This window comes from Clytia hemisphaerica, unplaced genomic scaffold (assembly GCF_902728285.1).
Source record: "Clytia hemisphaerica strain Z4C2 unplaced genomic scaffold, Clytia hemisphaerica genome assembly, whole genome shotgun sequence".
Taxonomy (NCBI): domain Eukaryota; kingdom Metazoa; phylum Cnidaria; class Hydrozoa; order Leptothecata; family Clytiidae; genus Clytia; species Clytia hemisphaerica.
In genome coordinates, this window is record NW_027103298.1 from 47,516 (window position 1) to 71,569 (window position 24,054).

General features: G+C 35.9%; 1 protein-coding gene and 1 long non-coding RNA gene across 3 annotated transcripts; both read left to right on the plus strand.

Annotated features, from left to right (window-relative positions):
• The first annotated feature begins 492 nt into the window (after nt 1–492).
• Nucleotides 493–23,773, plus strand: LOC136810773 (uncharacterized). Of its 2 annotated transcripts, none has more exons than XR_010847146.1 (4): nt 493–529; nt 21,377–21,508; nt 21,750–21,833; nt 22,667–23,773. It is a non-coding gene; the product is annotated as an uncharacterized lncRNA (long non-coding RNA). The 2 variants fall into 2 exon arrangements; XR_010847147.1 differs by lacking the exon at nt 493–529 and adding an exon at nt 13,959–14,019.
• LOC136810764 (uncharacterized) lies at nt 6,257–13,616 on the plus strand. The gene is made up of 3 exons (XM_067067368.1): nt 6,257–6,407; nt 8,088–8,237; nt 9,846–13,616. Exons 1-3 carry the CDS (start codon nt 6,315–6,317, stop codon nt 12,342–12,344), a joined length of 2,742 nt encoding a protein of 913 aa, XP_066923469.1. The 5' UTR covers nt 6,257–6,314; the 3' UTR covers nt 12,345–13,616.
• Nucleotides 23,774–24,054: the final 281 nt, after the last annotated feature.

Consider the following 24,054-nt stretch of genomic DNA (forward strand, 5'->3'; position numbering starts at 1 on the left):
AGTTCAGTATAGACCTAACTCTTCGTACAAAAATTAGTAAACGCATATTTGGACTTTGTTGTACCCTATGCTGCACAGTGCAGCATTGCACGCAAGCACCTACTCTAGAGTCACGCTAAAGCAGGACAAAAATTCATATTCTTGCATCTTGTATAATTCCCGGCTACTGTGTCTATACTTTGATATTTTTTTGAAACCAAACAGACAGAGAAGTCGGGTCTCCCAGCTAGTCACAGCCAGTCACTTAAAAAATAGAAAAAGTGACGTATGACGTATTGGGTGGAAACTTTAAAAGTTCTCAGAAGACTCTCCAGTGTGCATATCATTAATACTTGTTTTTGATCTGCCAAATCCAAAATGTTGCATCGTTATTTTGCAGAATTTTTGAATCTTTTCTTTGTATATATATATACACATTTTCAAAAACACATCGCGATTCACGAAATGCGATACATTAATTCGATCCCAGAGAAAAAAATTCACAGATCACAGATAAAAAAATTCACTCCATTAAGAATTAGTGAATAAGGCAAAACCTTGGGAAACCTGGTGGAGCCATCTTTTTCAGCGAACTAAAAAGAAAAAGAAACTAAAAAAGTTATAAAATACACTACTACAAGACGCCCTGGTTTGGAACTGACAGACTGGACGAGGAAATCTGGCCAAGTGTCCAATACAAACGAAAAAGCAGAATACTACTGAGGTCTCGGCAAATAACCAAGGACCAGCTGTGCGTGTGATTGGATCCACGTGCAGCTGAGCAGGTACCTCTTATTCTATCTTATTCTATCGTATTTACCTTCTAAACTAATCTTTTACAACAATGATTCTCTCGCGACTGCTGCTCATTGCTATGTTATCCTGGCAACTAACTGAATGTCAAATACCTTTGAACCAAGCAAACTCATTGCTTTGCTGCAAAGTTCTCTCTAAAAATGAAATCTCGCTGTTTTCCTTTGCTATTACTTATCAGGAAAATCGATACCACCCATGCAAGACGAAAACAAGTGCCATATTACAGCAGATGCTATTAATCATTAGTGGTACTGTCGAACTCAACCCTGGCCCATCACAGAAGTTGAAATATCCCTGTGGTGAATGTCAAAAGGCAGTTTCTTCTGGTGCTTCTATCGCTTGTGACCTCTGTAACCAGTGGTTTCACCTTAAATGTACCAACATGGATGATCAAATCTATCAATGCCACATCCAAGAGGAGAGTTTAGAATGGCTTTGTCCAAGTTGTGCTTTAGCAGACATCTCTTATAGTCTATTCGATACCTCGATCTCGTCCTGCAGCTCAACCTCTACCAACGATATCACACCCGAGAAAAAGAAAGTCAACCATCTACGTGTCGTTGTGTGCAATTTCCAAAGTATCTGGAACAAAAAACTTCTGCTTGGAAACTATTTACATAAAAACGACATAGACGTTCTAATTGGCTCTGAAACTCACTTGTCTTGTAACATTAGCAACTCTCAATTCCTTCCAAAGCATTACCTCGCCATTCGAAAGGATCGCATAGATGGAAAAGGAGGAGTAATCGTCATCCACAAAGATAACCTCCTAGTTCAAGAACTTCCGCAGCAAAAATCTGAAATTGTATCAATTAAAATAGAATCCTATGAGAAGCCAGTAATTCTCACAGCCTGCTACAGACCCCCATCAAGTGATGCTTCTTACAACATTCAGTTAATTAAAGATATTTCCAACACTGTGAAAAAGTATAAACTGAACCCGCACTGGATTTGTGGAGACTTCAACCTTCCAGACATAGACTGGGAATCTAACACTATTGTCAGAAGCCAATACTCAAAACAATTAAACGAAGATTTCCTTGAAGCCTTCGATGCTCTAAATCTCAATCAGCTTGTTGACTTCACAACTCGGAAAAAAGCCATACTTGACCTAATTCTAACGAACCGACCTGGTCTTACTAACAAATGTGAGCCGTATGAAGGATTTGGTGACCATGAGACAGCTGTTATTGCTGATGTTTTCTGCCATCCCCAAAAATCGAAACCTATCCAACGCAAGATCTATGTTTGGCATCGGGCAAATATAGAAGGCCTTCAAAAGGATATGACTGAAGGTATACAAAACTTCTGCACAACAAACACTACAGAAACAGACATCGATAAATGTTGGGAAACGTTCAAGCAAATTATCTCGAATGCGCAGGACAAACATGTACCAACAAAGACCACATCTCAGCGTTTCAATCAACCCTGGTTTAACGTAGTATGCAAAAAGGCAGTTCGAAAAAAGTCAAGAAGATACCGAGTATACAAAAGAACTAAACTTGATCGAGACTGGAAAAGATACCAGGAGGCAGCAAAATTGGCAAGAAAGACCTGCCAAAACGTATACAACACCTACATCAAAGAAAACATTTGCAATGATAAGAAAAATAGCAAGAAATTCTTCTCATTTGTGAAATCCAAAAGAACAGACATTTGTGGTTTATCACCTCTCTTGGGTGAAAACAACGAAATCCATACCAAAGAGGAGGAACTAGCAGAGATTCTAAATAACCAATTCACAAGTGTCTTCACAGAAGATGATGGTACAACCCCAACACCATTAGGCCCTAAAGGAAAAAAGATCAATGACATCATTGTTACCAAAAACGGAGTCGTAAAACTACTTAACGAATTGAATCCCTTTAAAGCTAGCGGTCCTGACGGAATCGGAGCCCGTATTCTAAAGGAATCAGCTGACCAAGTTGCTGACGGTCTCACCCTATTATTCAATGCATCATTAAAGCAAGGGAAAATACCCACTGATTGGAAACATGCTGTAGTCAGTCCAATCTTCAAAGGAGGAAACAAAAATAGGTCCAAAGCAGAAAATTATCGACCGATTAGCTTGACGTCTGTCACCTGCAAAGTTTTAGAACACATCGTTCATAGCCACATCATCAACCACCTCGAGGAGAACAGCTGTCTTACAGATACTCAACATGGCTTTCGCAAGAAAAGATCGTGCGAGACCCAATTGCTTCAAACCATTGATACCCTCGCTAGAGCTATCAACAACAAAGAACAAGTTGACAGTATTTTACTTGATTTCAGTAAAGCCTTCGATAAGGTATGCCATCGTAAACTAATTATTAAACTTAAACATTATGGAGTACATGGCAACGTCCTAACTTGGGTTACAGACTTTCTATCTCATCGCACCCAATGTGTTGTTGTTCGTGGGAAATCCTCCAAAATTTCAAACGTCATTTCAGGTGTCCCCCAAGGAACTGTCCTCGGTCCACTGCTATTCTTAATCTATATAAATGACATGCCACTTGAAGTAAAATCGAAAATTGCGCTGTTTGCCGATGACGCATATCTTTACCGCTCAATACACACACAGGAAGACTGCGAAAAGCTTCAAAAAGACCTAGACGAATTGGTAAAATGGGAAAACAAATGGTCCATGGAGTTTCACCCAGACAAATGTTTTAACCTCAGAGTCACCAACAAACGAAAAATTCATGATAAAACCTATGAAATCCATGGTCAACAGCTCAAAACTGTTAACAAAGCTAAATATCTCGGTGTCGTAATTTCGAATAATCTCTCTTGGAAGAATCACATTGATCTTGCCACTTCCAAAGCAAATAACACCCGAATATTCTTTCAAAGGAACCTATCAATGGCAGACAAAGAAACACGTCTGAAGTGTTATAAAACTTTTATCAGACCAACGGTGGAATATGCCAACACTGTATGGGATCCCACTGAAAACCAATCCCTTACCCAGAAAATTGAAATGATTCAGAGAAAATCTATCCGCTGGATCTGTAGGGAATGGAGTTCAGAAGTCAGCCCAAACGATCTAAGGAAATCACTTAAACTCGAAACACTGGAAACAAGGAGATCCAAATCGAAATTGAAAATGTTATTTGATATTTTGTCAGGAAACAAATTCGTTGACAGCAGCATTCACCCAGCTAGACAGCGTTGTAAAAATGTGAAATATCAGCCCATTCTGGGCAGGATTAAATGCTATTCAAACTCATTCTTTCCATCTACCATCAAAATATGGAACAAATTACCAATTAGAACTGCAAATTTGAAAACTGAAAAAGAACTCAAAAATTCTATCGATAGCTTAATATTCTAGTGTACACTTAATCTGCGCCCGTTTTTCCACTGACTTTATGCTCATACTCATGTTTTTTTGCTACATTATCCTCTAGCGACCAGCTGGACTCTTGTTTCACCTCGATTCTAGTTTGTGCTCTCCTTCAGCTTTTGAACACCTTTCTCATGTGACCCTGCTAATTGTGCGTCCCCTATTAGTGTACTATTTTTAACACACTTTTTATTACTGTACTTTTTTTAACTTTTCTAAATTTTTATGAATTTTAATCTAATAAATCTAATTTAAAATTGTATAAACTACCTATTTATTCTAATTTTTTATATCTTTATCTTAGCTATTAAACCTTTTCATTTTTGTATTTTTACGTAGAATTTGCGAGATTAGGCATTTATTTGTCTTATGCAAATATAAAACTAGAACTAGAACTAGAACTAGAACTAGAACTAGAACCCTACTTCAGACAGTCAGACTGCTTCAGACCCTATATATAGTCATCTGGGGTAATTACGGGACGATTTTGACATATTTGGGCATTACTCTAAAAGTATTAATCCTAGAGATCCAATTTTTTGATATTTCATTTGTCAGAGTATGACCTTTACACAAGATTTATTACTTTTCCTTGAAATTTAGTAGATGCTCCTAAAAATTATTTTAAAGGTGTCCTATAAATACTCCGCATTTTGGGGTAATTACGGGACACCCTTTGGGTAATTATGGGACAGGTATAAAATGTTATTGAAAAATCCAGATATCTTTCCAAAAGGCTATGATATTTGAGGTTTTGCATCCACTTGATGACTTCAAATCCAAGTGCTATCATTTAAAAGACTTTCAACAAAATTAGTGACAGTGTCCCATTTTTACCCCAGCCTTTTTCCCATTTGGGGGTAATAACGGGACACTTCAATCAATAATATTTCTATAGAGCAATCTAGACCAACTGAAGTATATTTAGATGCAAACCTTTGCAGGTTTTGAAAGACTTAGAGTGTAGTTATGATTCCATTAAACTAGAGAATCAAGTTTGTAGTTTTCTTATAAAAAATAAGCACTTCTAAACTCAAACTTTAGTGTCCCATAATTACCCTAAGATTAAGATTTGACTACAGGGTAAATATGGGACACACTTTTTAGAGATAAGGTGCCTTGTTTGATAATGTGACTATTATGATTTCAAACCATAGTATCTTGATGTCAGAATTCAGTCAAAATATAATCAAAGTGATTGCAGTTCTTCCTGACACTAAAGCTTGAAAAGTTACTTCTAAAACTACGAAAATTGATTTTTACGGTGACATGTGAAACTTTTGTTGAATCATCAAAAGTATATCTTAGAATAATCTAAGTAGACATTTTTCTAGCAGCTAGATGACTCTCTCCAAAATCCTCTCCATCTGAATCCAAATTTATAATAATAGCACCATTTTTAGGGGTGTCCCGTATTTACCCCTTAAATTTAACTGTCCCGTAATTACCCCAGATGACTAATTTCTATTTTCTACACACTTCTAGAAACGCACAAATAACCCTAATTCTAACAAGTGAAACTATTGTAAAAATATTTTTTGACGTCATTGTTATTATTAACAATGTCACACAGCTTTTTTCTATATATATACTAAAGATATTGGCAACATCTGTTATATGAGGTATACTGTATGTTAAGGCCGCTACCCACTCAGCATTTTAAGTTCAGCGAACAAGACGCACGGCTCGGGCGCTTTGGTCGCTGAACGCTTTTCTCATTCCACTGATCCAAAATAAAGGGAGATGTGCTGCACATTTTTCTTTTTTCTATTGTTGATATTTTTTGTACACGGTACAAGAAAGATAAATGTCTTTTTTGATTGGCTATTTGAAAAAGAACAATAGGGAAGCTGTACAGGCTAGCAAAAAAAGTTGAAAAGTCTTGCTGCGCTCAAAGCGACAGCCTTTGAAGGCTTGATTTATATATGTAATTTATGCAATGATTAAGCTGCGCGCCTTGTTTGCCAACCATAAAATGCTGACTTTACAGTTAAATGCCTTGATGCAAATGACCTTCAACCCAAACAACCTGAAGTAAGTGTCCAATCAAAACTTTAGTTTTGCTTGCTTTTAGGTATAACAGTTTGCTTTTTGGGTGTTATTCACTTGTGTGCCATACAGCATTTCAATTAAATTTACCTTTTTACAAATTTTAGTTTTTTTAAATGAATGATAAATAAGAGAAATGAATAACCTTGAAGAACCAGATGAAGCAATTGAAGGGACTTATGGTGGACCTTACATGGTTGAGCAAATCATAGCCATTTATGTTGGAAAGGTAATTTTTAGTTATAAATACGTACCGTCAACTGCTCTAACTTGGGACGATTGGTCAAAACATGGGACTGTTGATATCTGGCCTGAATTTTCAATTATTGTTAAATCTCGTTACAACAAATTTGTTTTTATAACTCCACCAAGTTTATCAATCATACTTTCTGTCATAATATGTCACGATAACTTACACTGATAGTGCGCCCTTTTTAACTTTTTTGTTTACATTCAAAATGACTGAACACCGATTGGAGAACTAGAGAATGCCCATCGCCTAACCACCTATCGCCCGATGGGATTAACAAACAACGAGTGTGTAGCTTGCCGCACGAGTGACGTCAATTGCTCCATCACTTTGCCACTAATTTGTTCTTCTTCGTTCCAGGCGCTCGCGTGTGTTCCATTACAGATTTTTTTCATATTTCAATTTCAAAGCGTATCGTAATTTGGTCTAATGTCGACATCCCTTGTCTAATTCCGACACCCTTCTTTAGAGATAGGAATAATATGAAAATTTGAATCACTGATTGAAAAAGGATTATTCCTCTCTGACCACTAAGCAAAGAAAAATAGTTTCAACTTTTTTCTATCAATTTCAGCTTATAAAATGGGTGTCAGAATTAGACGAGGGATGTCGATATTAGACCAACTTACGGTACTCAATGCGAATAAGAAATCGTGTATTTTTTAATACGCCGTTCACTAACTCATATCACATGACTTTGGAGGTTCGGTGAAATGCTGGCCGAATTGCCGTCCCATGTTTTGTCAGATAGTCCCAAGTTAGCAGTTGACGGTAAATTTTCAAAAAAATGAAAAATGTTCTGTGATTTTAGCAATCATCAAACATGCCAATGTATTGTAACCTTGGTTGTTTTATGGACCAAAAAGAGGGTCTTTCAAAAGTCCAATTCTAAAGGTCTAAAGGTCCAGGTCTTCCCCAATTCTAAAGTCCTTTTTTATAGAAACTTTTTGGTGTTTGGTTTGATGTTTTGTCACTATTTTTTATATAAAGGGCCTATTTTTTCATCAAAATGAGTTGCTAAGATTTAAAAAGGCCATGATAATTTCCAAAATAGTTTAAGTCCAGTTGGGGTCTTTATAAGTTGTAGAGACCACTGCCGGGTGGGTGGTCAAAATTGGCAAGTTAAGAACAATTTAGTACCACGTACTACTATTCTTTCAAAAAGCTAATTTTCTACTTAGTACCTTGTGTAATTCTGGTCTAAAAATGCAGTGATGACCAAGAATTTTTGGGTCGGCGAGAAAAAGGTTGATAATATATAATACCTCAGTATCTAACAACATCTTAGAAAAGTTTTTTCAAGGGAATTTAAAAATATATAACACTTTTGGTACTGCGCTCTCGTTGAACCATATTCAGGAGAATTATATATGTAAAATATGTGCTTTTGGGGTGATACTTTGCTTTCCCGTCAAATTATCTGGATTTTACTAGATATTTCCAGGTAGTTTTGGCGTGGTCTATCTACATTGAAGACATAATAACAACTATAGTACAGAGATGACTTCTTTCCCAAAAACAAGTTCGTACACATTTCTGGCACTGGTCCAGTAGCCCAACTATGTACCCCCTACTAAAAGTTTTTAAATTGTGTCCTTGTCTATCTTATTGAGATTGTCTTTTCTGTCTATCAATAACTATTTTATCATTCCATAATAGGACCGCAAAAAATATTATCGTGTGAAATGGGTGGACAGTTGGGAACCCGAAGACAACTTATCAGAAGCTTGTTCTGCACTGATTGATAATTTCTGGTCTAGTTCGGCACGTGATCAAACAGGCAAAGAAGTCAATAGAACTGAATTAAAGGTACTTATTAGTGTACTACAGTTTTGTTATATCATTAACGAGAAGGTTGACATCTAAATTATTGTTTTAAATGAGGGAGTGTAAATGCCTTTCCAAAAAAGTAAAAAAAGAAATTTCGTGCCTAGACCTATCGAAAATACTGTTACTTGGTCTAATGTCAACATCCCTCATCTGGGTGAATTGCAGAAAAATAGTACAATGTCCCGTCCGCATCAGGCACTTTTTGAGGACCCATAACTCAACTTTGGCAAATGCAATTTCTAAGAACTTCACATTTTTGTGAACTCTACTAAATAGCCTTCTTTGGATTGTTATAGAATTTTTTGTTACAGCCCCAATCTTGAGAAAAATGTTGCGGACGGGACACTTTGTTGCGGACAGAACAAAAAGTTTTCACTCATAGCTAGTACATGTAAATTCAATAAAAATGATACTGCTGCAAAAAGCATGTGGTTCCCTATAGTTCATTGGCTTGATACAGTTAGAACATTAAAGTTGTCTCAAAAAAAAAAAATTTTTGGACCATATTAGTTTTTACCAGTTAAAAAATTAAAAATAGATTATTTAAAGGCAATAAATGTCTTTAACGCAAGAAACCATTTAATATGTCACAACAAAACAAAAATGGGGGTCCTCTAGTTCGCAGATCTTGACTTGTAAGTATAAATGGAGCTTTTGTTGCGGATGGGACATTGTACTATTTTTCTGCAATTCACCCATCTAATTGAGACACCCTTTTTAGAGTTGAAAATAATATAAAAGTCGAAAATATTTTTCTCTTCTTCACTAAGTCAAAGATGAAAGATCCTTTTTCAATCAGTGATTCCAACTTTCATATTATTCCTACCTCTAAAGAAGGGTGTCGGAATTAGATGAGGGATGTCGGAATTATGTCAGAATTAGATGAGAGATGTCGACATCAGAGCAACTTACAGTAAAAGGATAAGGTTGAAGTGAAGAAGGGCAAAAATTTGCACATTTTCGCTCTCATGGAATATAGAATTGTGTTATTTTAAGAATTCGACGCTCAAATTGATCTATCATTTCCAGATTGATCTTTAAAAGATAATTGGTAGACCTTAGGGCCCAAACAGAAAATATTCTTTTGGCAAGTGTTTTAATGATTTTTAGCTTTTTGATTATTTAAATCAAATAGAATACAATCTTCTGATGAGAAAACATGTATTCCTGATATGCATCACTGCAATGTCTTCGATATCACACCTTAGACCTAACAGTGATTGGTTGTAAGTGACGTAAAATCGGTCAATACGTCACTTGCAACCAATCAGCTTTTAGGTCCGTGATGTAATGTTAGAAGACATCGCAATGGTGCATAGCACCAAACTTACATTTTGGTGCAGATTTTCTGGCAGTTAGTTTTCTGAAGTTTTGCCTGAAAAGGCTCATACTGACATCATCAGTAACTTATAAAAACCTTTGTAACTTTTGATAGGTTAACACGTATTCAAAAATTTTTTTATCAATTCTGCTTCCATTTTTAATGTGAGGTGGAAACGAAAAAAATTTGAAAATAGAAAAATATTGATAATATATCAGGTTGATATCTTTTCAAATAAAACATTTTTTTGTCTAACTTTTGTCTAGGCTGGTCAAAAAATCATCAAGAAAGAAATCATAGAATCAAGGCTGAACAATGAAAACAACCCTGACTCGCCAACGGAAAGTTATATCGGTAACAATAAAGTTGTACCTACACTCAAGTCAGATATCAGTGCACATAAAGATGAAATCAACGTTCAAATACCATCAACTTCTGGTGAGAAAATCAAAAAATTGAAACAAGAACTCATGTCACCTACTGCTACTACTTTCCCCGATAAATCCCAAAGTGTACCACCTGATTTAGGCAAAATACAACATGAACTATTATCAAAATCAAAAATAGAAGCTCCTTCAAAACAAGCCGATAAGAAAGTCAACAATAATGAAAGTCAACAAATAGTAAAGATTCAAACAACGTCTACCTCAACTCAAGCAACAAAAGATGTTCACCAAAAACCACAAAATAAATCACCTAAACGTAGATCAGTAGATTGTCAAACACAAACTGACCCCGTCCTTGATGATATCATTGAATTTGATGATCCTCCACGTGTTTTATCACCTGTCCAACATCACTCTATCAGTATTGGTACAGATCCACCAACGGCAACACAACGTTCAACAAACCACACTGAACCATTCAGTAATAGACAACCATATTCAGATTCAGATTCTGAGAAAATAGTGAATTTCCAAGATGGAAGAATGGGTAATCAAGAAGGATACAGCTCACAGACTCTTAATGATGAACTTCCTTATCTTAATGATGAGCTTGAACAAACAACTTACCAATCTCAACCAAATCCCCCGACTCAACGATCAATCAATGATCCGAATTTCCCTAACCAACAGAACCTCAATAAACAAAACTATCAATCAATCAATGAACCAAGCCATCCAGGTCCACCAAGCATTGATGCATCTGATGAACAATCAATGGACGAGAGTGATATTGTAGACCTAGCCAGCGAAGAAGACGAAGTGGAAATCACATTCTCCTTATCAACTCCACCAAGTAAACGTCAATGTCTTGATAAGAGTAAACAAAAACAGCTTCCGGCAAGCACAAGTCGATTAGAGAAAAGAACTCGTGAAAAAGTTACCATGAGACGTTGCAGGAATAGTGATAGCGAGAGGAATACGAGTACAGCTAATACTAACAATAACATGCCTTTACTTCATCCGAGAAGCTTATTATCAATGTATCCAAATGGTCAACAACCAACTGGCAACCAAGCTCAAAATACAATCAACAATGCATCTAACTCACCACAACAAATACCCAACCAAGAAAACCTCCAAGCACAAACAACACTCAGAAGAACTCTTATTCCCAGCAACACTGGAGTAAACAACAATATACAATCCTCGAACACTTTACCTGGTGCTAATACAAACCCAGTTGCTAAATTAACTGACAGGACATGTAATCTCTGTAAACACACATTCCCAAATTTAACATTAGCTCGTCAACACATGAAAAAGATGCATGCAACGCCTTCATCGACCGTCACAAACCAAATAAATTTACAGACCAGACCAACAAACAATGCAAACAATAATCCAACCCAATCACCACAGCAACGTTCATCAACAACTGCCCCTACCAAAGAACTCTCATGTACCGTTTGCTTTGGTCTTTTCCGTAATAATCGCGACCTAAAATCACACATGCTACTTCATACTGAGAAAAACATGCATCAATGCGAAGTTTGTTTGAAAGCTTTTCGTCACAAGTCCACACTTGCACAACACATGTTGATCCATACCCAAGAACTACCTTTCGAGTGTAAAACTTGTGGTCAAAAGTTCCGACAACGAGGACATTTAATTACACACATGGGGAAACATACACAGAACAGTGAAGGATCTCTCCATTGTCCGTATTGTTCACTCATCAGTAAAGACATCAATGAATTCCGAAACCATGTTCGCTCACATGAACAAGAATTACCTTTCAAATGTAGTCAGTGCTCAGAGAGATTCCAAAAACGCCATGATTTATCGTTACACTTGGACGCACACAACGAAGGTCGTCCTTTCACATGCCCCATATGCAAGAAATCTTTTAAAACCAAACCGTATCTTTTCGGGCACATGCAAATGCATAAATCGAATGATGTCATTCAAAGACCTCAGCAAACTAATAGACCAATGCAGCAAAGTCATCCACAATTTCAACAATCTGGACATCAAGCTCAACTTCCTAATCACCAAGCTCAACATCCTAATCACCAAGCTCAGCATCCTAATCACCAGATCCAACAACCAACTCAACGAATAAATCAGAAATTAAATAGAAACACAACTTCACCCATGTTATCTACACATCAAGCACAACAAAGATCACGGCAACATCCTCAACAACAACAACAAAGTCCGATCATCAACAACAATAATAGTCAACAAAATAAACTGTTGAATCCTTCTCAAAGATTGCAACAACAGAGAAAAAACAGTTTATCAAACCCAACACCTCCTCAACAGACACAACCTAAGCCTCCTACTACAGTCTCAGTGAAAACACAATCTGAAAGTTAAAAGATTCTTTGCATGTATGTATCTAGGGATCTTTGGTTTGGTTGTATGGTATGTATTTTGCTGAGATTCTTGGCTGGACGTTACCTGATTTTCTTCTGTATATTCTTTTGAGATGCATTTGTTTTTATTTAATGATGGCTTTGTAGGTTTTCATTGGCTGATGGTGATGTTTTAGATTGTATTTTCTTTGTTTAAAATTTTGTTTCCTTATTTATTAGCGATGACTAACTTAAATTGGGAAAGTCCCTCGCTATTTTGGGGTGCTTTTTCTTAGTCTATTTTCTTACCCTGCCTTGCCGAATATCGAGTTTATTTTGCAGTTTTCTTTTAATTTAAACCCAAAATGACTTTTTTTCTTGATTGAGGGGTTGGAACGAGGATGGCGAAAATAACAAGCATCGTAACACTGATGATCTGCCAAACGAAGGACTTTCCCAAACTCCCAAAGGTAGTGAGCAATATAAGGATAAGACCTTTCAAAAAATGTTTTCTAACAGGTTAGGCTATGCTTTGTACTACAATTGTGTTTCACAGACCCGGGGCAACCAACCCACTAGAAGATTTTTTATTTATCTCCATTGGGATTTTGATGGGAATTTTTAACCCTGCTGTGGGAAAAGTTTGATTGAAACTAAGCACATCTACCATATCTGACAGTTTAAATTTAATATGCTGAAATTTCGATTATCCGTTATCCAGTTTTTCAGGTTCACATTAATAATTGATAAGTAAATGGCTTTCCTACCATTTCCCATGTTTTGGATTTTTCTATCCCACAAAAAGATATATACTATTGGTTTTCTTATTCTTCGTACAAAAAAGCTCAAATTTTTGTACATGGAGGGTGGAGGATATATTGAATATTTTAATTTGTCCGGGGGGTAGTGAAAATTCTGAAAAGTTCGCCTTGTTTTGGGACAAACTTGCTCTGTTTAGGTATTTTGAATGTCCGGGGAGTCAACTGATGCTTGTCCGGTGGAAGGGGTGAGATCTGTTGTCCGAGGGGGGGGGATATATTTCCAAAAAATGTTATGTCCTCCAACCCCCATATTCCAATTTTTTTCTGGAGGAGCCCAATCTTTGAAAAGCCTCGTATTGTATAGAGCTCTCTAAGATATTTGTTTAGATGTAACTCTGACATCATTGTAGCAAGCATTTGTCTGGCTAGGTCTTGATGTTTAGGTGATGGTTTATGTAAATATTTTTTAATGACACTTTCTGAATTTTTATTGTATATAATTATCTGGAAATATAGTTTTCTTGACAATGTAATACTTATCACGGCTTTGTTAAAGGCCTTTTTTATAAAGATTCTACATCCAAAGCGAGGAAGCTTTATAGTTCGGTAAAACTTATAACGTTTTAGATCATTCGAACGTTTCTAGATATCAGAGAGATAGGACAAATCCAAAATCAGAAAGTCCACGCGTGATGACGAAGCAATTTTGTAGTTGTTATGTTAAGTGTACTAGTAACTACGGCCGACTTGTGATTTTGCACACGGTTTTTTTGCACACAGCTCATTTGGGAAAAATTGATGATTCAGCTTATCATCAATTAATTATAACTCACTAAAAGAGATTGATATAAAATGTTTATTTTTGTACTTAGTATAACAACACACTGAGAGGGGTTTTCTACAAGTTGATATGAAACTATTTTTTGATGTAAAGAGGTAACTACCACATGAGATTTTTTGGTTTTCTTATTCCTTGTACCGCATCTTAAAAGAAGTTATTACTTAAATGCTTTATCCTAGTTTATGCATACAGAGGAATTACATCTTTATTTGGACACCGAATATTCTCTATTTATGCCAGTGTTTTCTTGTACTTTTTGCTTTTATACACTTTTCAACTTTCAAGAGGTTATTTTAGCAGGGGGGGGGGTCGGTACTAACATTTCAGACATCATGACTTTTAGTGACGTGGTGGTATTACAAAAAAAGCCTAAAAGCATTTTAGTACCATGTGTACTAAAATCCCAAATAAGGTGGGGTCTTCAAGAAATTTAAGAAAAATTTTAGTACATGAGTACTAAAAACCACCAAATTTTAGGAAATTTAACTATTGACTGAGGATTTTAGGCAAAATGAAAAAATAAAAACTCTATATATAAGATTTAAATACGTCCCTGTGTCACAAATTAAGCAAAAATTTTGTCCCCGGTGGTAAAATACCCTTGAATTTCAGCCCCACTGGGAAATTGACTTTGATTTCATCCCCACTCAAAATTCCATGTTTAAAAATTGCACTCCAAAACCATATCCCCACTGGGTTTTTAACCTTAGAATAATAGAATTTCTATCCCCATTAGCATTTCAATAGGAAATTTTATCTCAACTGAGGAAAAAGGTTCCTCTGGGGCTGTGAAACACCCATATGTTTCAATTTAATTGTTCTGCTTTTATATACTGGAATAAAAAATGTTTTCGAAGTTGAATGCTTTGTTTTTTGTAAAGAATCGTGGATAACTGGATAGAAAAGAAATAGCAAGCTGTAAATTAGAGGTGAAAAATAACCAATCAATCTTTATTTTATTGAATCCTTGAAATTTTTCAATAATCACCTATTCGAAGTTACCTAAGTATCTCAATAACTATATTCTTGACAATATTGCGAATTCTAATGTTTTACTACTTCAGGATCCTAACCTAACTCCATCCTTTCCTTTTCATTGAAGCTTACCTTAGGTTTTGACACATTGAGCTTTAAATTAGTTTAAAATTTATTTACATTTATGCTTAATATATCTATATATATTTTTAACAATAAGGCTGGGACAGCATACTCCTCTTGCATTTTCGTTGTTATTTTTTTTTTGTTTTTTTTTTTTTGTTTTTTTTTTTTTTTTTTTTTTAATATTTAGCAATTAATTCTATTAGCATTAGCACATTCCTCAACCCAAACGCCTCATCGAATTAACTACAATATTTTTTTTTATTTTTTTATTTTTATTTTTTTTTTCACACTTCTCACAATCTTGTTTCTATGCCTAGTCCTCGGCCTTTATAAAATCATAATATATTTACGAGATATTATTTATCTAAGAATAGTTTATTTATTTCTTACTGTCTGCCATAATTTATCTAGGACGACTATCTTGCGAACAAGCCGTTATCCAGTTTAATTTTTACTAATCGAACAAACTTCCAAACGTCATATCTCAGTATTCTGATTCCGAACTTCACTTAGTTTTCCTTCCAATGAGTCCTTCTTCCCGTATCTGTTCGAGTTGTTAGTTATTTATATATTCTCAACTTCAGTTGAGCTACAATCTGACAATGTCTGTCTGTCTGTCTGTCTGTGTGTGTGTCTGTCTGTCTGTCACAAAAACTTTAGGGCAGCCTGGAGACTTCAAAAATGGTCGGATTTGGCTGAAATTTGGCACACTTGTTCCTTGGGTGAATATCTGGGGGTGTTTTTTTTTATTTTTTGAAAATTCTGATTTTTGGGGCCTAGGGGCGAGTTTTTCGTCAAAACGAGGCTAAAACTTTGGGGAAGCCTGGAGACTTCAAAAATGGTCGGATTTGGCTGAAATTTGGCACACTTGTTCCTTGGGTGAATATCTGGGGATGTTTTTTTTCATTTTTTGAAAATTTTGATTTTTGGGGCCTGGGGACGAGTTTTTCGCCAAAACGAGGCCAAATCTTTAGGGCAGCCTGGAGGCTTCAAAAATTGTTCGATTTGGCTGAAATTTTGCACACTTGTTCCTTGGGTGAATATCTGGGGTTCTACAATTGGGCCTATGAATAGTTTGAAGGCACTGAAGTTGAGCCCAGTGCGTTGCGCACGTTCGACTATTTTATACACACAGCATATACATTATATAACACTTTTCTTGTAAGAAGAACCAATATTTTTGGAGATCAAGGAAATAATAATGTTAAAAAAAAAAAAAAAAAAAATCTTTGCAATAACTAAAGTATATACAGGTACGAGCCGGGAAGTATCTTATCCATTTGGTGGACTAACTTTATTGGAGTTTTTCTTGTTCCTTATGGTAATAAGAATATTTAAAGCTTCTGGGCCACCTGGATTTCTCACCTGGGTATCCATAATGGCGGATTTTTGGTCATGTGACCCCCGTAGGCAAAACTGAAAATTCTTCCAACCCAAATATAGGCATATCATATATCAATCGATCAGAAATTTGATACTGATTAATTTTGAGATACAAAGTTGGGTCTGAAAACTTTCCTATCTCGAGATATAAATCACTTTCGTTTTCTCAGGTTTGGCTGCAGTTGTAGACGGGCTTTCATGGAGTGAGGCAATTCTTTTAGTCATATCTCAAGAAATATGCTTTTAAACATATCAAAGCTTTATGTGCTCCTAGAAAAGGCATTAAAAATTGTTTGTGCAAATTTTCAAAAATTTTGCAGTATAAATGTGTATTTTACAGACCAGAGTACAATTTCCTTACCGTCGAAAAAAAGATCTTTTTCTCTCCAAATTGGCCTTTTTGTCTGAAATGAATGAGCGAAATGTTTCCCAATAGGGTTTAGAACCAATCACTACTTCGTAATCTCACTCAGAGGGGTACTTAACAACAAGTAAGGGCTAAATGTGTCCGGTCAGCACTTTATAAGTATGATTTACGGTAAGACATGATCCCGAAAACTGTGAAATTTCCAAATAATTAATGAAAAATTCTCTCATTGCATCTTAACATTAAACGAGAACCATCTGTTCTTTAGATTGACTAATGCAAAGAATTATGAATAATGTAAATCGTTACAGTGTGTATTTTACAGACCAGATTTAAGTGCTTCTAGGAGCTTGTCTTGTTCTTAAACGCTTTGGATTACTACAGAAATACCCGAACTTGAGAATTTACTGAGTTAATCCGTCAAAATTTACCAATTCCTTTATCTTTATTGTTCATGCATGAAACGAGATTTAGAGGGCTTAGAATCTGTGTTGTCTGTAGGGCCAAAAAACGGCATAATATGGCTTCGAGAAGCGATAATCCTAGGCCATTGTAGGAAGCCTAGTGATGGAGCCATATTTGTGAACCTGCTTGGGGCTATTCTGGTTACTGTTACAATTATAAGAGGTGTATAATGGTCCAATGCATCATTGTATGTCCGCTTTAACTACATGAATGCAACACAACGCCTTCAGCTGGTTGAAGAAGCCAGACTGTAGGAATTTTAACTAAAAGCGCTTTAAAGAAATATTGCCATTTAAAATAATGCTTTAAGCTACATGTCCAAAATATTCCCGTTTTCTTACAAAAATCTAAGTATAATATTAAGAAATCTTGATTTTAAAATTCTTATTTGTTTCGGAAATAGCTTGCTGATGGTGATCCCATTTTCCTTTCCCCTCATGAGGTTTTAAATTTTTAGAATCATCTGGTCTCTGTGGCTTTGTCAGAACATGAACAAACGACTGGACATCCTTCTCCTTCGAAAGCACTGCTAGCTTCGTTGCCGCCTCGTTAAAACATAAAATGAAACAATAGGTTTCGATGATCTACCTTGGGAATACCTTGCTAACAACGTCAAAACTTCGACAAAAGTCTCTGTTGTTCTACTCTCCTCCAGTCTTATATCTATATCATAACAAAGATAACAGATGCGAAATCATCATCATTTTTCAAAACTCCGATGAAATAATATTGATTACTTTAAGGGCAGAAACTTTCGCGGGTAGAAACTTTCGCGTTTTTTGCGTTTTTGGCAGTTTCTGCCAGGTAAGAAATTAAACAAGAAATTCGCGTTATAAGTTAATTTCGCGAAAAATGAAACTTCTCCTAAAAATCGCGAAAGTTTTTTCCAAGTTTTAAAAGCCGAAAAATCTAAATAAAACGAGGACTCAGGGAAAGGCCGGGAGAGGGTAAGAATAATTTCGTCCTAGCTATAAGGGGATGTAGATTCTCAAGACAGTTAATAAAAGACAGGATTGTTAAAAATGCTTCGATAGCTTATTTTTTGTATTTTCTATAATGATTTACTCGATAGTGATACAATTCCCTTGCTCTTTTGCCTTCTTTTTACCACCTGAGGACATTTCACGAATATCTCTGCTTCCATTTACAGCTTCTTCATTCGACTTTTCTTCCTTTTCTTTTCCTCGAATGGGGTGGTGGATAGCGGTAACGTCATCACGAAATGAGATTTGAAATAATATTTTATTCACTTTCCCTAGCCATTCGCGAAAGGTATTGCTAATAAAATTGAACATTCACAAAAAACTGCGAAAGTTTCTTCCGTAAATTTTCTTCAAAAAGTAAAAATCGCGAAACTTAAATCCGCGAAATTTCGCGATTTTTCAGTCTCGCGAAACTTTCTGCCCTTAAAGTATATAGGATTGAGAGTATAGGATTCAAATTATGATATTCTTATGACACTGGCTCGCAACTTTGGCATACTTTTTTTTTCAAGTCAATAAAAAAACTAATTGGAATGAGAAAAGTGATTCAAAAGTATACACGCAGTTGAAATTCTCCATTTCAGCGTATAAAAAAATTTGAAAATAATTATTTTGTGACTTAAGAGTAACTAGCCGTATGCGCAGCGTCGCACGCTGCGTGTCCCAATCCAGCAAATCACTATACATCTAAAAAAACCAACGGAAGAATAAAGATAGCTGCTGATTGATGATAAGATTTTGATTTTATAAAAGAAAGGAGAAAAAAGTTCAACGCCATGAAGAGGAGGCATTGTAGAGCCTTGTTAGATTTTCCAAAACTTTTTATAAAACGTTGTAAACACACACGTTTTAGCATATTAATATATAGATTTTCAAACTTTCAAGCTATCTATCAATCATTTTACCTAAGTATTTCAAAGAAATAGCATTGTGACGGAGTATCAACGGATTTTTATTCCAATTTTAAAATACAGGCGGCAACGAAGCTCGCTTCAAAGACACAATGGAAGATAGACGTCCAGTTATGATTTATCCCATGTGAAGGCGCAGTAGTGTACCAAGTATTGACCGTCGTCTAGGAGATCAGGACTAACTCCAACTCGGCGCTGTGTTTCACTTAATGAAAAGTAAATGCTACTTTGCTAGGACCAACCCATACCATGTGATGGTCGTAGGGTGGACAGAAACTCTACAGGCCGTTCAGCGACTGTGCGACAAATCTGTCCTAGTGTCTAGACAAGCTTGCAAGAAATAAAAACTTTGGGGCTTTGTTCTTTTTTAGGAAAGTAATTCAAAGTCTGACGTCTGGCGCATACAAAGCTATCCAGGCTTAGTGGTCTCAAAGCCAGACTAATTTCATCAAAATTTTATGCTTATGTAGCTACGCAGTTCTGGAAGTCCTAAGCACTTCTCAAAGTCTCAAAGACAGGCTACACAGATTTCTCGTTACATGCATGAATAATAAAGATATAGGAATTAGAGGATCTTGACGGATTTTACTCAGTAAGATTCTCCAGCTCGGGTTTTTCCGTGGTAAGTCTAAACATTTTAGGGCAATATAACCACCTAGAAGCACTTAATTCTGGTCTGTTAAATACACACAGCGATTTACATGTATTCTTGATTCTTTGCATGTGTCAAACTAAAGAATAAGGTTCAACTTTGTTTAATGTCGAGATACAATGAGAGACTTTGTCAAATCTTTGAGTTCATAGCTTGGAAGTTTCACCGTTTTTTGGATCAAATCTTACCAAAAATAAAATGCTTATAAAGTGCTGACCGGACATTTAGCCCTTATATATTCCCCACGTACCTCTCTGAGTATAATATGAAGAATCGAGTGGCTCTAAACCTTATTAAGCATCATTTCACTAATTCATTTCAGACAAAAAGGCCAATTTGGAGAGAAAAAGATCTTTTTTCGACGGTAAGGAAATTGTACTCTGGTCTGTAAAATACACATTTTTACTGCAAAATTTTTGAAAATTTGCACAAACAATTTTCAATGCCTTTTCTAGGAGCACATAAAGTTTTGATATGTTTAAAAGCATATTTCTTGAGATATGACTAAAAGAATTGCCTCACTCCATGAAAGCCCGTCTACAACTGCAGCCAAACCTGAGAAAACGAAAGTGATTTATATCTCGAGATAGGAAAGTTTTCAGACCCAACTTTGTATCTCAAAATTAATCAGTATCAAATTTCTGATCGATTGATATATGATATGCCTATATTTGGGTTGGAAGAATTTTCAGTTTTGCCTACGGGGGTCACATGACCAAAAATCCGCCATTATGGATACCCAGGTGAGAAATCCAGGTGGCCCAGAAGCTTAAAATATTCTTATTACCATAAGGAACAAGAAAAACCCCAATAAAGTTAGTCCACCAAATGGATAAGATACTTCCTGGCTCGTACCTGTATAGTAGAGCAGAGCAAAAGTGTCTTGACTGTTTCTGCGTCTTTATCTAGAATAGATAGAGATAGATCAGGTTCATCGACAGCTTAAATAACCAGAGTTGGCATTTTGTTGAAAGTCCAAAGACCCGCATTCTTCTAACCGAATTCCAAAATAAGCCTTATTTAGGTGGTCACTATGCTAAAATGTCAAAATAAATTTTAGTACATGTGTACTAAAATCCCTTTTTCAAAAATTATGTGGGGGTATGTCAAAAATTGTCAAAAAACCTTGTAGTACTCATATGTCCATATGTCTTTGGATTTTAGTACCGACCCCCCCCCTGATTTTAGGCCTTGTTGTATAACAGACGTATTCTCATTAACTTTCAATTATACTCTATGTAGTGTATATACCCGGGAGGGGGTACTAGGTTTGCGAGGTGACGGGTATGTCCGAGCCAAAAATCGACCCTTAGAGAGACTTTTCTCAAACTTGTTGTCAATTTTTACTCGATTTTTGTCCACATTTTGGAAAATCACGACCCTTTTGAGAGAAGAAATTTTGAATTTCGTGGTTTTTAGACCCTTACAGAGACTCAATTTTCTTAATGGTTTTTGAAGCCATTTGAGAGACTTTTGAGGGTGTTAAAAAGGAACCCTTATGGCTCGCACATACCCGGCATCCATTTTGCCTAAGTACCCCCCCCTGGATGTGTATAAGTATTGTCCATTTTCCTTTGCTTTTTCTCTTAGAAATTAAAACTACGTATTAAAAAAAACTTTAAAAAAATTACTGAAAGTAATCAAATTTACAGACCAGCCAATCAGCAACCAAGATGTGTTACAAAGTCACTTGTCAGAAATGCCAAAAACCAACATGGCAAGGTATAACTACATTTTTTTATGAGAACCAGAAAACATTATGCAACATTGAGACTTAGCTTGAGTTGACACACTTTCGTGATATCAAATAAAGTAATTCCTAAAACCATTCATATTCATACCAAAACAAATATTTCGGCAGTAGAACCTTTTGTCAATTGAGGATTTTTTATTTAACGGGCATTGTGTTGGGAACACCATTTTATCATGATTAGTGAATTATTATTATATTGTTTTATATAAGGATGTGGAAATCATATTGAACAAGCTTTGAAAGACGTTCCTGCAGAAGATAGATGCAAATGCCCTCGATAAATGGTTGATCTTTGTAAGTTTATCGTCCGGGGGTACTTGATGTGGAAGTACCTTAAAGGAAGACATTTTGATGGAAAAAAAAATTTGGCAGATTTAGCCGAAATCCGCCAAATTAAGTTCCCGCCAAAATTTATTTTTTCCACCATCCGCCAAATTTAATTCCGCCAAATTTATTTTATTCCACGCATTCCCCAAATTCATGCTATTTCAAGCCTTAAAAGTTTTTTTTGCTTATTTAATAACGCTTTTGGCCAAAAATATCCTGCAACCGCCAAATTAAATTCCCTCCCAAAAATCTTTTTCGGTCATCCGCCAAATAAAATTCCCGCCAAAATTTCTTCCTTAAAGGTAAACAAATGTTCATTATTGCATCCGGTTTTTCTTCTTATAACAGTTAGAGTGCACTACCGAAAGCCGTACCATTATCCAGAAACGTCTTCGTCTTAGTGGCCTTTTTTAAGCCGGATGTTATTGGCGTTATCTTTTGGCCTGTGGCGGAATTAAGCCCGGTGTAAAATGGGCTAAAATTTTGAATTTCTAACCTAATAGTAGCGTTGATCTATCTGTCTAGGTAAGGCCTTTCCGAGGATTCATGATCCGGGGGACAAAAGACGTCATCCCTCATCAAACTTTTAAATGGTTGAGAATTCCTGAAACTTGGTAGGGCATAATCATGCAAAGTTTGAATCGCAAAAACACAAAATGTGAGGCTAAACAAAAGTTAGAAAAATTTATGAAATTTCTCATGGCTTTATCTGAAGTGATTTAGGTCCGGCGTAAAAAGGGGAAACTTTAATGCACCTTAACGGATTGTTCTTTCATCGTTTTGTATCTTTTTGTTTCTAGGCAACTGAAGAGACGTTATGCATCTGTAAATAGTTGACGCATATAATATCTATTTAATCTTTTAATAAGCATTTTACTTATAAACTATTATACAATGTGGTATTCAAAAAGAATGACGAGAGTACTGCCATATTGTAAGAGAGCTGTACAAACAGGGTCATTGAACATACTGTTCATTACTGAAATCCTAATTCACATCTGATAATTTTCTTTGTTACCTTCATGGTAATTGTTTTTTTCAGCAATTTCTCTTCTCGAACACGACTTCAAAAATCCTTATTCAAACTCGATTGATATACTGTCTGTTTTGTGCTGAAGAACCATAATATTGAGTTTACCTAGTATTTATCACAAAAAATTTTTAAATCGATTTTCGTCATTATCGTGTTATACATTTGTAATTTATGCTTTTGATAGGGTTGTACAGAAACACCCCCTTCTCACTGACCCAGTACGATTTTTTCAGCCAGCGGGGATGAAAATAACTCGATGGGGATTGATATTTCCGTATTTCTTATTGCTGGAGATTTCAATGTTTTTGTTTTCAAGTCAGAAAATTCAGTGAGGATGGAAAGAATAGTAAATATTTCGCAGTGAGGATTGGTTTATTATTTGATTTTTAGTGAGGACAAAAATTGGAGTATAACTTTCCACCGGGGACGATATTTTGACCAATTTTTACAGTGGGAAGGGGTTCCAGTGGGGTCTGTGAGAAGGGGGTGTACAGAAGACTGGAGATAATTTTTAAGTTAGAAATATGAATTAGAATAGATATTGATCCGCTTTTTCCCTTCTTAATTTATTTCAAGCACTTATTTCTGTTCTCATTAACATTTATCTAGCTTTATATATATAATATGGACCTGGGGAGGGGGGGTACTTGGGCAAAAAGGAGTGCGTGGATGTGCCCGGGGGACTATTAGGGTTGGCGGATAGGGGGTATGTGCGGACGGGATCACCGAAAAGAGACCCTTAAAGAGACTGTTTTTTGCTGAAAAGGTGACACTTAGAGAGGCAGAATTGCAAAAAAAGTAACCCTAATCACAAAATTTTCTTCTATTTTGAAAAGAATTCTTCAATACTTTCGAATAATTCTTACTTTCTTGACTTTTCACTCTTCTTTGACTCGAGTTTGTGAAAAAACCAACCCTTAGAGAGACTTATTAAAGGCTTTCTGATTTTTGCAACCCTTAGGGAGACTTTGGAAGGAGGAAAATTTTATTTAGAAATTTTAGTCCTATTCAGGGCCATTTTTTAATTTTTTTTTAAAGTAGCGGAACACCCCCGTCGGTCGGCAAGGGTAGTGTCTCCAGATATGTACATAAGTACTAGAAAGCTTTAAAGGAAGGTTTCCCCATCCGTTCTATTTACTACGTCCTTTAAAAAAT

Bases quoted from the DNA above. Each gene is read 5' to 3' on its own strand.
- LOC136810764 (XM_067067368.1), top strand. From the start codon at position 6,315: ATGAATAACCTTGAAGAACCAGATGAAGCAATTGAAGGGACTTATGGT. The intron at 6,408-8,087 runs GTAATTTTTAGT...ATTCCATAATAG, and splicing joins TAGCCATTTATGTTGGAAAG to GACCGCAAAAAATATTATCG. The intron at 8,238-9,845 runs GTACTTATTAGT...ACTTTTGTCTAG, and splicing joins TCAATAGAACTGAATTAAAG to GCTGGTCAAAAAATCATCAA.